This window comes from Aphelocoma coerulescens, chromosome 7, assembly GCF_041296385.1.
Source record: "Aphelocoma coerulescens isolate FSJ_1873_10779 chromosome 7, UR_Acoe_1.0, whole genome shotgun sequence".
NCBI lineage: Eukaryota > Metazoa > Chordata > Aves > Passeriformes > Corvidae > Aphelocoma > Aphelocoma coerulescens.
In genome coordinates this window covers 1378388-1392354 of record NC_091021.1, presented here as the reverse complement: position 1 = coordinate 1392354, position 13967 = coordinate 1378388, and the positions used below count along the sequence as shown (strand labels likewise).

Sequence of the window (13967 nt, the reverse complement as noted above, 5' to 3'; positions counted from 1 at the left end):
GATCTTCCTGGTGGTAGGCTCCAAGTTAAGTCCTTAAACTGTCAATTCTCCATCTCACCCTTCATTGCTTCTCCGTGTGCCATGGCACCACTCACCACCTGGTGCTTCTTAGCAGAGTCCTGATCAGCACATGCTGGAAGCTGGGCACAAAGAGAACGTGGTGAAAATCTCAGACCTCGCTGTAAACCCAGAACTTGGGGCACTCTGAGTCTGAAAATGTAAAATTGGTTCCACTGCTTAAGTCTACTGAAGGCAGAGATTCAGGGAGCTGGAATAGCAAACATTGCCGTTGTCCAGATGCTGTAAAGCCAGGGCTCTGCAGAGGAACGTTGGTTTCATTAAACAATTCCCAAGTCCCACTCAGCATTACTACAATCCTGCTGGCAGCATTTCCTAGGAGCTACTTGAAGAGGATGGTCTTTAAACTCTGCAGTTGGCTCAATATTTAAAATTACTCTTGGACTGGCTACAACACTGTGGTTGGGAAGGAATTTTATATATTCAGCTTCCAGTGGAATATTAACTGGTCCCAGCATACAAGAGGCAAATGGTTCCCTTTTTAGGGATGAAGTGGAAGGCTAAATGTTGTCCAGACCACTGCAGCAAGGTGAAAAACAGCAAAGATCTTGGGACTCTGAATGCCAAGTTCTTCCTGTTCAAATGGTCTGAGCGGTCTCATTCCACGTGTTTCATCACCACCTCTCTCTGACTGACTGCAGAGAAACCACGGCAGAAGCTGGTCAAAGAGCTCACCTGAAGGTTTTGCCTTGATCTGAGGCAGCCTGGTCTTGGCTCTGGCAGCAGGGAAGCTGGGCATGACTCCTGAGAGCCTCCAGCTCTGTTTAAATCCTTTGCATTGTGGTGCTCTGGCATGGCTGCAACCACAGCAGAACATTCCTGGCTACAGGTGAGGCTGTCCAAGAGCTGGGAGAGAGCACCTGCAGCTGCATGGAGCAAGGAGAATGGATGTAGAGAGAGGCTCTGTCTTTTGATTGGGAAGAATTTCAATCAGCGGACTGGACCCCGTTCCCAATGCTGAAATCCAGGCTGGCTGCTAAAAAGTGCCCACCCCTTTCTCTTTTTTGGCTTATGGACCTGCAGCCACCTCTCCCAAGGCAGTGCCTGGGCGGGATGGCACACATGTGGTGAGGTTCCTGTTTGGCACCGCCTCTGCTTGTCCCCCCGTGGTTCCTAGCACAGTTTCCATGCTCGTAGCTCTACCAGCTACCATGCCCATGTTCCTTTTCCAGGATCCCACAGCAACAACAGGGCACGAATCCAGTGACCATCAAGTCTGTTGGCCTTTAGGGGTCTTTGCCCTAGAACACCTGTAGTGTTGAGTGGCACCCAATTCCTTCTGTCGCTCGAGGAGTTGGATTCTCCCGGTGTCCAGCCTTGTGACCGGCTGCCATGCTGCAATCCGACAGCTTACAAGCAGGGGGAACTTTATGCTTTTTCTTATTAAATTTGAGCCTCCCCCAAGTTCTTGTGATTTGGGAAGTTCTTAAAATGAGCCCGTGCCACGGAATTCAAGTGGAGCTGCAATTTGAAGGCTAATGGAGGAACGTCACTCATGGGATCTTCAGAACGGACATGGTTACACCCATCTCTGCCTTGTGAACAGGTAGCAACAGGTGAGCTTGCTTGAAGGCAGCAGTTTCCAACATCGTTTTCCAAAAATCCCATTAACTTTTGGGCTGAAACTGGGAGTCCTGGTGATCTGCCATGTGTCTCAAGTCTAGGAGGCTCCTCATGGGTGCTTTGGTCTGCAGGGTAACGGTGGCAGTTCCACATGGGTGAATTCCCCTCTGGTGCTGGGGAATCCTCAGGGAATGCCAGCTTGTAAGTGCTTCCAGTTGCTGCCAAGATGTGAAGGTCCTGGGTCCAGTGCTAAGGGAAGAGTTGACTCACCCCATGGAAAATAAGTGGCTAAAAGTGAGCAAAATAACTAGATTCTGCCTTTGGCTATGGAGATACCAGGAATCCAGTGCTCCCTGAACTCTCCAGTGGGGAATTCAGTCCTGGGAAAAAGGCACTGCAGCCCATTGCTTATCAGAGAGCTACTGCTAGATGGAGAAAAGCAGACAACAAATATTTACCCTGGGATCAATTCTGTTTAAAGTGCAATGTTTGGAGCAGGGCTTGGACGTGGGGAGGTCAGGTGTAGGATCAAGGCTGCATTTATATAAAGACAGAGGGATATGCTCTGGGAATCCTTGCTTGGAAAGGGAAAAGACTGGAGGATTTTGAAAGACACGCTATGAAGATCTTAATTTTTGTCCTCACACTGAGCATTTTCTCCTGTTCAGGTGAGTTGGAGCCACGTCCCCCTTCTTAGGGTGGTTTTGGGGGTGAAAAGTACGAGCCTATGATGAACTTGTGATGGAACTGTGCCTCCCTCTCAGGGTTTCCAGCGTATGACTATGAACTCCCAGTCACAGAAGAGGCTCTCAATGCTTCCATTGCACGGATCAATTCCCAGTCGTGGAGCAGAAACCTGTACAGTGTTGTCAGGAGCAGAGTCATGGGAGTAAGTGCACAGAGAAGGGAGATCCTTTACCTGAAATGTGCTTTGCTAGGATGGAAAACTCTTTTCCACCCAGTCCTGGGAACCCAGATGTAGTTGGAGTTTGCTGATGCTGCTTGGAAGAGGGTGGGTTTGAGCCATCGTCTGAAGTTGTGGCTTTAGGAACCTAAATATCTTTTGTATGTAAGTTTCTAATTAAAATACTTTAGGAATTCAGATTTTTCAAGCCTAGAGCAGAAGTCCTTGAGGGTTGTCTCGCAGGATTTCTTTCAAAAGTGATGTTTTTGAATACCTCCAGCTAACTGCTTTGCTTTGGGCATTGAGCAACATGGTTCATCTGATGCTCTTTGCTGATTAAATGCTCCCACAATTAAGGATTTTTCTCTGATCTTTATTTATGTCATCTGTCTCTACGCACCAATTCTGGTTTAGATCTGCTAGAGTCTAAGTGCAAGCAAACCCCTATCTGTTTTAATTTGTGCTGCTAAGGAGTTAAAGCTTCTTAATCCAAAATTATCATGCCCGTGCTCCTGAACACCCTCAGAACCTTTCTGTTTCTATAGGTGGCCTGTATCAAGTCTTCTGCAAGGATGAATGTCAAGATGATGTATGGATTTATATAGTTTGGATTAAAACCCCCAAAATATTTGAAAGTAGTGGGAATTTGTTGCTTGTTGGGGTTTTTTGGGGGCATTGTTTTTTTTTCTTCTTTCTTGAGTCTCCCATCTCGAGCTAAAGCATTGACTAGACTACGAGAAAGAGAGAATAATAATCAAAAAGCAACAAAACTGTCTAAACTTGGGGCAAAGCCCATCGAGGCAGCTTTTCTCACACACATCAGTCTGCTCTAAACTGGGCACTGACCCCTAATGCCCTTGTGCCATCTTCTGCCTGACAAAGGAGCGAGATTGCCAGGGAGTGAGGGCAACAGAAGAGTGACAAGGACTGATGATGTGTTGTGTTGACCCTCCTTTCACCAGGTGGACATGTGGGACAGCGATGCCTACAGGTTAGATCTGCAGTTCAGCATCCGTGAGACCGTCTGCACCAAAGCTTCGGGGAGAGACCCCTTCACCTGTGACTTCAAAACTGGGCCTTTCGTGGTAGGTGCCCCTGGTGGGAATGGGAACCCTCCCTGCCCATGCAGGATCTTCTCAGGATGGGTTGGAATGCTGCTGGTGCTGAAAAATGAGGAATGGCTGGCTGGCTGGCTTTCTGGAGCAACCTGCAGCATGGAGGGGGTGTTAGGTGGGAAGGGTCAGTGGTGGGAAACTCTTCTGCCTGGTCAGCGGGGAGGGCCGGGAGCTGGAAAGAGGATTTGTGTCTTGGAGCAGTGTGTAGTGAAGGCACATGTGCTTTTGGGGCCAAATCCTAGAAGGAGTGGCTTGTTCTGTAGGATAAGAGGGTAGAAGAGCTGATGTTTCTCTTGCTTTTGCCTATCTGGGTGCCATATGAAGCATTATCTTCCTGTGTAGTGCAGACCCCCCCCTCTGTGCTGACAGTGCTGATCTCTTTCAGATTTTTAACTCCCAGCCTGAAATAAAAAGGCTCTTGATACAGCTCTTGCCCTGCTCTGAGTCTTAAATCACCAGCTTTGGTGGAAACACATTGTCTTTGAGTCTGGACTTCTCTGTGCGGAGTTACTTGGGCCAAATGACATCTCTGCTCTGGAGCTGAGCAGCTCACGTGTGTGTGTAGATGGCACCACACAGAATTGTTGGTTATTGCTTTGCTATTTTTCTTTAAAAACACAAATGTTGGTGTTATCCTTTGTATCCTAAACTGACACCATCCCTCTCTTCTTCTCTGGGCAATAGGGTAGTGGGAGGATGTGTTTTTCAAACCTGAGTGCAGGTTTTGCTGCAGTTTTTTGTCAAATTGCAGAGACAACATCTTTAAGGGTAGTTTAAACTTCCAGACATGGAGCTGCCATTGGCATAGCCCTGCACAGTCCTTCTCTTTGTGCTTGGTGATGCCAGAGCTGTGAAAAGGATGTAGAGGTTTGCTCCTACTTCGAGCAGGCTCAGAGGTTTGTACAACAAACACGGAGTTGTGGAGCAAGAGCCTGTGTGTAGTCGTGTATAATCTTCCTTGGGTTTCTTTCCCTCGGAATTTGTTTTTTAAATCCTTCTGCAGGTTCTCAGCCCCAATGAAACGCCCACAAGAGGGTTTGTATTGGGTGTTTGCTCTGTGAGATTGGCTCTATTTTGTTCTGTTGCAGCCCACTGCTTCCTGCAGGAGTGTTGTGGAAGTCTCCGGGGAGCTGATTTCCAGCATCACCGTGCGGTGCCATCACAGCACATTCAGCTCTGAATCGATGAGCAGCGAGGAGGTAAGGAAGGGCAAAGCTGATTTTTGCTGCCTGGAGGAGGGAAAATTCTGCTTATCCTCTTTTAAAGAGAAGTCAGGTGTCTGTGTGTGCTCCTGTTGTAGCTGGAGGTCTGGATCAGGAAAGTGGCTTCAGTTTGAAATCCACCTGAGGGCTCTGACCTTGCCTGGGAGAGTGTGACTCTCTGTGGCAGTCTGGCACATCCATCAGCTCCAACACTTCCTTCGCTGAGGGTGTGCCTGGAGAACAGTGATTGACACTTCTTGGACACACACAGATCCCTGTGGCTCTGGCTCTGTCACCAAACCCAGCTCTCAGCTGAGCGTGTCCTCACAGCGCAGCCCAAGGACATTTGGTCTGCTAGAGATCTGTGCTCCCTTGCTGAGCTCTTTCTTGGTTTTTAGGGTGTTATTCAATGCTGACCTAACCTGGAAATTCCTGCTGGCTGTTTCCAAATCGTGCCAGTGTCCGCTTTATCCGTGAACTGACTCTTGAACTTGTGTGTCTGCACTCAGAACACAGCTCTACAGTGGGTGTTGTGCTTGAGGGAGCAAAGTTTCACGAGCAGAGATATGGACAGCTTTTGTTTTTGGAAAATTCTGGGAACTAAATGAAGAAGTTGAATTGTAGAATCACTGAATGGTTTGGGTTGGAAGGGTCCTTAAAGCCCATCTTGTTCCACCCCTTGCCATGGGCAGGGACACTTTCCACTATCCCAGGTGGCTCCAACCTGGCCTTGGACGCTTCCAGGGATCCAGGGGCGACCACAGCTTCTCTGGGCACCCTGTGCCAGGGCCTGCCCACCCTCACAGGGGTGAATTTCTTCCCACTATCCCACCTAACCCTGCTCTCCTTCAGCTTAAGGCCATTCTTCTTGTCCAGTCACTACAAGCCCTTGTGAAAAGTCCCTCTCCAGCCACCTTGTAAGCAAATAGGATTCTTTGTTACTTTCCCTTGCCTTGAATTGCCAAATTAGCTCTTCATTTATTCTTTGTTTTTCTTTTTTTCTCCTCAAAATCTCCATTCAGAACTAGCTAGTGAGGGCACCCCAGGAAGCCTGGCTTCGCAGAGCGTGTGTGAAGCACTGGGATGTGTAACACAGTCTGGGATGCTCCGTCAGTCCTCTGTGGGTTGACATAACTGTTGTTTAACAGGGCACTCAGCACCAACACTTGCTTTTACAAGCAGACATCTTCCCCCAAGCCTTCCTTAACCATCACTTAAAATTCAGCACTGCTGCCAATATTCCTGGTGGGGAATATATTTCCTGCAATGTTAATAAGGACTAAATGCCAAAGGGAATTACTGCACTTGGAAAGGGAAGCGTTGCCCTCTGCAGAGGGCTGCAGCAAGTGCACTGTTAGCTCTTGCTGTGGAGCTGTGACTCGGCTCAGGGCAGCTCAGCTTGGCTGAGGTGGTGTTGGTGTACCTGTGGTGGTATTTGGATGGGAGAAGGAAGTGTGATTGGCTGAGGCTGGCATCACAGAATATCCTGAGTCTGACGGGATCATGGAGTCCAAGCCCTGGACTGCAGGAGTATCAGCCAGAACCTTGTTTTCAGCAAAATTAAGAATGAGGTTTGGAATTACTTTAGTGATCACCTAGTGCCAGAGGAAATGGAGAGGTGGGACTTCTTGCCAGGCGAGGTTTTTAAAGAAATGTCTTTAATTTCCAGATGATTCATGTGCGGATAACGAGCCCTAACAGGCGAGGCGGCGCTCGCAGAGTAGGTAAGTCAGTTCTGCCATGCTGGAATGCCCTGACCTGTGCTTTCCTTTTGGGACATCTCAAGGTCATCTGTCTGAGGGAGAAGACAACGTGAAAAATCAGCTGTTTGCTCCTTGCACTGGACAAGTGGCTTTTCCCTTGCAGAGGGGTGTCCAGTTGAGGGTGCAGGGAGGGCACTGTCCTGCCAAGCCAGGCCATGCTGAGGTTTATGCATTTTCTGGGTTGCCAGATTTGTGCTCTCATAACCCATACTTGTGTGCAGAACGCTGAATATTTTCTATTCTGGAATCACAGAGTGGTTTGTGTTGGAAGGGATGTGAAAGATCATCTTGTTCCACCTCCCTGCTGTGGGCAGGGACACCTGCCACTATCCCAGGTTGTTCCAGGCCCTGTCCACCTGGACCTGGACACTTCCAGGGATCCAGGGGCAGCCACAGCTTCTCTGGGCAGCAGTCAACACATGCTTGAAAGCACCTCGTGCTCATAGATGTCTCTGTGTTCTTTTTTTAGATGATGCCTTTGCTCCTGAAGCCCTCCCTTCAAGGGGAAGAGGCAGCAGCCCTGGAGACTGGAACAAACCCAGCTACTTGGGCACTGACAAGATGGAATAACCTGGTTTGGGTGAGTATGGGTTAGGGTTAGGGTTGAGAGAATCAAAGAGCCTACAGCTCCAGGAACATGGGGCCTGGAAAAGGCCATCCCAGCAGGGCCTACGTCTTTGCTGCTCCTCCATCTTCCTGATCTGGACCACCCATAGTGATGGGGTTTGGGTTAGGGTAGGCTTAGGGTTAGCTTTTATACACCCTGGGCCTGCAGGTTTTGTGGCAGGGTGGGGAAGTGACTGCTCAGGATGAAAAACTTCAAGCTTCTTCACTCCTCAGAAGACATCCCCAGCCACAGAGCTCGTGGCTGTCACTGACTTTTGAGTGGTCCATGCCTATCCTCCAATGTACACCAGTGTCCTGGGGTACAGGTAGTGTGAAAAGTGTGCAAGAAAAACCCATCTGTAGACTCAGAGTTTGAGTTTGGTGTAGGGTTCTAGCCTTTTGGCCTCAATTTTCGTCATGACAAGAGGGACTGAGAGGCTGGAGCGTGTCCAGGGCAGGGAACGGAGCTGGGGAGGGGCTGGAGCCCCAGGAGTGGCTGAGGGAGCTGGGAAAGGGGCTCAGCCTGGAGCAAAGGAGGCTCAGGGGGGACCTTGTGGCTCTGCACAAGTCCCTGACAGGAGGGGGCAGCCGGGGGGGAAATCGGGCTCTGCTGCCAGGGATCAGGGACAGGAGGAGAGGGAACGGCCTCAGGCTGGGCCAGGGGAGGTTTAGATCAGATATTAGGAATTTTTTTTCCACAGAAATGATTCTAAAGCTTTGGAACAGGCTGCCCAGGGAGGTGATGGAGTCACCATCCCCAGAAGCTTTCAAAAACGATGTGGATGTGGCACCTGAGGACTTGGTTTAGTGGTGCTGGCTTGATGGCCGGACTTGGTGATCTTAAAGGTCTCTTCCAACCTTAGCAACTCTGTGATTCTTTCTCTCTTGGCCAGCAGAGCCATGTTTCTGTCTGATGCTCTGTGGATTCTCTGGGCCTCCTCCAAAGCAGTTTCCCTCAGCAGAGGTGTATTGCTAGGCTGTGGGATCTGGAGCACGCTCTGGCAGAGACAGATGAGTTGTTGGGTGTCCCAGTGCTTCAGGAAGTCACCCACCATCCCTGTGCTGGTGGGTGAGCACCCTCCCACCCGTGGCTTGGTGTGTGTATCCTGCAGATTCTTGGAGGAATGGCCGTGTCTTTGTGCCCAATCAGATGCCCCAGGGCCACGTAGCTCCTCCAACAAAAAACTGAAGGGATCTGGGAGAGCCACGGTGTAGTTTTCCCTGGAAAAGCACTTGGGGAATCTGTGAAGGAGATATTCAGAGCCCAATTAATGGGAATGATAATGAAAGACACCCGTGATTTATTGGAGCTGGCAGGGCCTATCCTACACGAAGCACCTTTGCTGACCTGCCTCTGCGGCTCTGTGTGGGAGCAGCTCTAATTGCTGCTGCTGCTTTACCAGCCATCTTAAGGAGTTAATCTAAAGGGAAGTGGTTAGAAAGAGTTTCAGCAACACGGAATGAGCTCATTCTTTGGCATGCTGAACAGGTTTAAAGTAGTTGGGAAAGGAAGGGGAAATTACTTAGTGCTCTGTCTTTGTGATTAAAAAGGCTTCGAGCTCTTGGGTACATATCATTAGCAGGTCTCTGTCCCTGTGGAGTGCCAGAACTGAGTGCTCCCTGTGTGAGGAGCTCAGCTCCAGCCTGCTGCGTTGGAAACGAGACAGTTTTAGATGGAATTTAGCACCGGTGACTCACCAAAAGCTAACACATGTTACTCATAAGCACAGCCGTGGTAAACCTCGATGTGCTGAAGGAGACAAGCCTCCTGCTCTCCTGGAAAGGAGATATCAAAGGAAAACCCAGGCACCCTGCTCTGTTAGTAAGAGTTATTTCATTAAATCCATATGCTGTTTTAGTTTATCCCCGAGCCACTAAAGCCTTTTTAACAGGCCTTTTTAATCCCTGCCTGTCTTCTTAGAGGAATCCCTAACTTTTCCTTGCATTTGGGAAGTGCCAGGTATCTTTCATTTTCCGGCTCTCAAGAAGAGCTATCCCCTTCAGGCAGCGCTCAGAAACTCTTTGTGTTCTTGTATCTAACATCCAACAAATCTCCAAACCAGAAGCAAGACTGAAAATATTCCTGAAAAAACCCCAAAACCCCGTGAAACAAACGGGGAGAAATTTATGGTTCTCGAAACCCAGAGCAGTTCAAACTTTAATACTTTCTGCTTGCTCTTGAAGCTGGGTTGCAAGTGTCATTTTATGGAGCTGTATTTCATGTAAGTGTCATTTATAGAGCTGTGTTTCCTACCAGTTTCCTGGGATTTGGACATCTCAGAGGCAGATACATCAGGAGATTTAAAGAGAATATCAACCCCACCCCCAAAGCCCCGTGTTTCTCTTGCTTTTATCAATTTGACTTATCAGTTGCAAAGTCTGGAGAGGAATCTTCCTGATTTCACTTGTATCCAGAATTAGAGGGTTTCATTTGAAGCCAAAAATTAAACAGATTTCATGGGTCTGAGGCCAGGAAAAGTTATTCCCGGCTGTTTTCCCTGGGTTTTGGCATGTGTGTGATCCTGGCTGGCATTATTGCAAGCCATGCAGTGTTTGGTGGGGCATGGGGAGCGAGTGCTGAGTTTTGAAATGGCAATAGCTCAACTGGCTTAGCTGAGAATATTTCGGGGGAGGCTGGGGAAGTAGCAATTTAATAACAGAAGGCTTTCATCTCTTCCTGAAAGAACCTGGTGCTGACAGGCAAAGCTAGGCAGGTTCAGGTAAGAAATGAAATGTGATTTTTTTTTTTTCTTTTACACACCAGAATGGGTAACTGACTGCTGCAAAAATTGCTCAGGCAAGTGGCTGACAGTTTTTCATGCTGGATTTTACATTTTTCTGAGCGAGGCCTTCTTATCTTTTTGGCTACAGGAATTATTTCAGGAGAATTCTGTGCCTGACTTTGTGCAAGAAGCAGGCTAAACCAACTCGCTGGTGCTCTGTAGCTCTTTTTGTTTATTAGAATATTCAAGAGGGAAAAAAATCAGTGCCATTGTTATATAAAGAACATTTTCAAGTCGGCAGTCTTCAGACCCACCAGTCTGCTGGTGCCTGCAGGAATTAGAAATTGCATATGAAAAACCCCATCAATGATTAATGAGCTTACTTCAGTGACAAGTCCTAATCAGATTTTCTGGATTATTTCCTAGTCCATCTCCAGAACTGGGGAGATTGTGAAATTCCCGAGGCATGCTCTGGGGCCGGGTCTTTCCCAGGAACAGCTCAGGGCCCTTGAGGAGTGCCAGGAAGGGGGAAAGCTGCTGTACAAGAGCTGATCACCTGTTAACAACCCGAGCCCTCAACGAGCTGGAATCTGCTTAATGGTGCTCATGGCTCTGAATTGCAACGAGGAGCCAAAAAATGGCTCGAACTTCCCAACCACCTTGATCCTCAGGAAGCAAAAGGGCCCTGATGCTTTGCTCTTCCACAATCACCTGCCTAAGGCAGTTTTTTCTTGTGCAGGGTGAAGCCTGACCCGTGAATTATATCTGGAGTCTCCCCAGCAATGCTTCATGTCCTTGAACAGGAAGATCAAGGAGCAAGTTCCTGCCTTTGCAAAATACGTGTAGATGGTGAATGCTGATTGTCTCTTGCTCATTAATCACGCAAGGGAAGTGTTTTTAAACAGGAAATCAACCTCCTTCAGCATCAAGCCAAGGAGCTGTGATTTCCTCCTCGAGTTTTCCGTATTTTCCTCACAATTGCTCTCTGACTGAGGTCTCTGTCACCTGGCACAGCTTGCTGCTGGCAGGAGGGTGGCAGTGGCAGTTCTGAGGAGCTGATGAGCAGCACTGCACGTGCAGAAGTGGATAGACTGGCATCCTTAAATCTTAGGGTGGGGTTTCTTCTTTCAGTGGAAGAGTAACAGGCAGTATTGGGCCTCTTTTCATACCTAAGAAATCCAGGATCAGACCTTCAGAGTGGCATGGAAGCCTATTCATCTGTCTCCTGTAACTATAATAACAGAGCAGGGTTCATGGCTCTCCTGGGGCATGGAAAAACGAGCTTTAATCCCCAGAGTCCTCATTAAGGAGCTGCTGGATTTTAGTTGTGGTTTTATATCCTCATGTCTTTGTTTTTGCCTCTCCCGTTCACCCTCCCACTTTCTACAGCGCTTGTAAAGCAGCTTATTGCTTTCTGTGGAGAAAAAAAACCCCAAGTGAAGCACCAGAGGGAAGGAAAATCCCTGCAGAGTGGGATCTGTTGCAGAGTGCGTGAGCTCCGTGTCGGATGGGCTTTGGGAGCGAGAGCTGGAGCAGCTCGTGCCTTGGGGAAATGACAGGCTGCTGTTTGATCGCTCCTGCCACCGAGGCTGGCTGGGAGGGCCGAGTCCTTGGTGTCACCTGGCAGCTGGCATGTGCTGTGGCAGGGGACAGCACGCTTTCATCTGCTCAGAGGCAAAGGGCTGGGAGTGAAGCAGAGCCAGGCAGGACCTTTCCCGCTGCTGAGGTCAGAGCGTGGCACAGGGAAGGGGCAGAGGTGTTGCAGCAGAGAGGAGAATCCCTGTGACAGGCTCCTGGTGCTGTGAAACAGCAGCAATTTTATTTTTCCTTGGCCTTTGTCGCCCTCTTCTCCATCTGTTTTGAAGGATCAGACCCACAGCTGCATGGAGGAAATTGTTCCTGCTTAAGGAGGATGCAGAGCTTGGATGATCCCTTACACTGCACAAGCCCCTTCATCTAATTCCAGGGTAAAACCAACAGGGCTTCCTCCACTGGAGGAATGGAAAGGGCTCTCCACTGCCCTCAGCCTATTGCTCAGTGCTGGATTTTGGAAATGAGCTTGTCAAAGAAGCGGGCAGTTGGGAAGGACCTCTCAAAGCAGGGCTCTGTGGCTGAGGTTGGAATGCCATGGGATAGAGATCCCTCATCCTCTTTGGGCTCCAGACAGGAACCCTCCTGGGGGAAGACTTTCTCCTTAAACTGAGATGGAATTTCCTGTGTTCTCACTGGTTCCCCGTTTCTTCTCTTGCCCCTTGGTCCCCAGCAACGACTGCAGGGGCTGGGCCTGGCATCCCCCTTCTCCAGGGCTGGGCAGGATTCAGGGGCTCCTGGACAAGCTGTTCTTAGAGAGTCACTACATGGAATCCCTTCCACACGTGTGTGGACTCTCCTTTCTTGCCCAAATCTGTGTCTAAAATTTTACTAACAAAATTGTCTCACGGAAAAATTTCAGGTTGCCATGGTGACCAACTTGCTGAAGACACAGTGTAGGCTACGGAGTGCTGGGGAAACTGTCACACGCTCCCTCCGAAAAACACATCCCCGACTTCTTCTGAGTAGTGTACTCTCAATTCAGATCCATTTCAGAGCAGACCATACATCAGCTTCTAGCCTCAACCACCTCTGCTTCTGAGACGTGACCATGTGTGGTGATTTGTGTCCCGTGGGACTTATTTCACTCTTGTTAATTTTTCTAACAGTCTGCTTCTTTTCATTCCCTTTTTTTTTAACCCTAATTAGCCATTGCCATGACATTTGAGCACATATGAAATGTTTTGCATACGCAGGTTTCTTTTTGCAGATTCCACATGGTGGGAAGCAAATTAATAAGCAGCTTGTTGGAGCTGAATACACTTTTCCCCAGGATGTTTGGTTGGTTCTGTGATGTATGAGACAAACTCCCAGCTCTGACATTCCTCCTTCCTCCCTGTTTTTAAAGCAGATTGGAGAATGAGAAGAATCAAGATTCAAAGATCCAGCATGGGAAGAAAGAACCTGGTGCCTTGGCCTTTCCTTTTTGGTGAAAAACTGTTCTGCAGTGGAGCGAGAGTCTTCCCCCAAACTCACTTTCTGCTCTGATGGCAATCGGAGGAGCTCATGAGATGCTAAATACACCCTTGTCCATCCATAGCCCTTCTGATGTGTTAGGTCTCCTCGGGAGGACTGGAATTTATCTGTGTCCAGGATATTTCCACCATCCCATAATGATGCTATTAAAAGCTCGTTATTCCATCTGTTTGTTCTGGTTGCTCCCTGCTTGCTGGTAATTTTCTGTGATGCTCGTGGCTAATTACTCATTATTCAGAGTGATCCACCCACACTTAATTCCTTTCTCTCCGGGCTGCGGACAGAGAAGCCTGCTGCTCCAAATCCAGAGTTGTAGCCCACCAGGAATGTGGCTTTAATGGGTACTTGGGTGCTAATGTGGAGAGCTGAGGGCTGCTAATGACCGTGCTTGTCAGGTACTGGTGGCTTCTGGGAGAAGGCTGGGTTAGAGCAGAGCTCTGATGTGTTCCTCACCTGGGAAAGAAGGTCTTAGCAGTGTTGTCCTGTTCTCTCCACTCCCTGCACAGAACCCACCCTTTGGCTCTTTGGGAAATGAAAGATTACTGTGCAGCTTGGGGGGTTCTTGTTGGGTTTTTTTTTTTTTGGCTTTGTCAGTCAAAATCAACTGATTTTTCTCTCTAAAGCCACTCTCCCACCCAGTTTGACTCTCACTTTATTTTCCCTCCTGATTGCAGCGAGGTAGCCTGATTTGTAGGAATTTCCATCTCAAGAGCTTGAGAAAATGTAGTCAGAGCCCTCGATGCTCACCGGTAGCAGGGAGCAGAAGGTGCTGATAAGGTTTGGAGGTCTAAGGGAGAAAGGGATGTTTTCCATGCTGGTTTTGCTTTGCTTGGATGAACAGGACTGGGAACATCATCCCTTCAAGGCCAGGTTGGACAGAGCTTGGAGCAACCTGGGACAGTGGAAGGTGTCCCTGCCCATGGCAGGGGGTGGGATGGGCTGGGCTT

The 13967-nt window shown here is 48.8% G+C and overlaps 1 protein-coding gene across 2 annotated transcripts; it reads left to right on the top strand.

The window, feature by feature from the left end:
* Positions 1-2169: 2169 nt before the first annotated feature.
* SPP2 (secreted phosphoprotein 2) lies at positions 2170-13185 on the top strand. 2 transcript variants are annotated; one of them, XM_069021680.1, is made up of 7 exons: positions 2170-2309; positions 2406-2530; positions 3508-3630; positions 4749-4859; positions 6532-6586; positions 7095-7205; positions 12893-13185. In XM_069021680.1, exons 1-6 carry the CDS (start codon positions 2261-2263, stop codon positions 7193-7195), a joined length of 564 nt encoding a protein of 187 aa, XP_068877781.1. In that variant the 5' UTR covers positions 2170-2260; the 3' UTR covers positions 7196-7205; positions 12893-13185. The 2 variants fall into 2 exon arrangements, with proteins under 2 accessions (XP_068877781.1, XP_068877780.1); XM_069021679.1 differs by having other exon boundaries at positions 2171-2309; positions 12896-13185.
* The last annotated feature ends 782 nt before the right edge of the window (positions 13186-13967 follow it).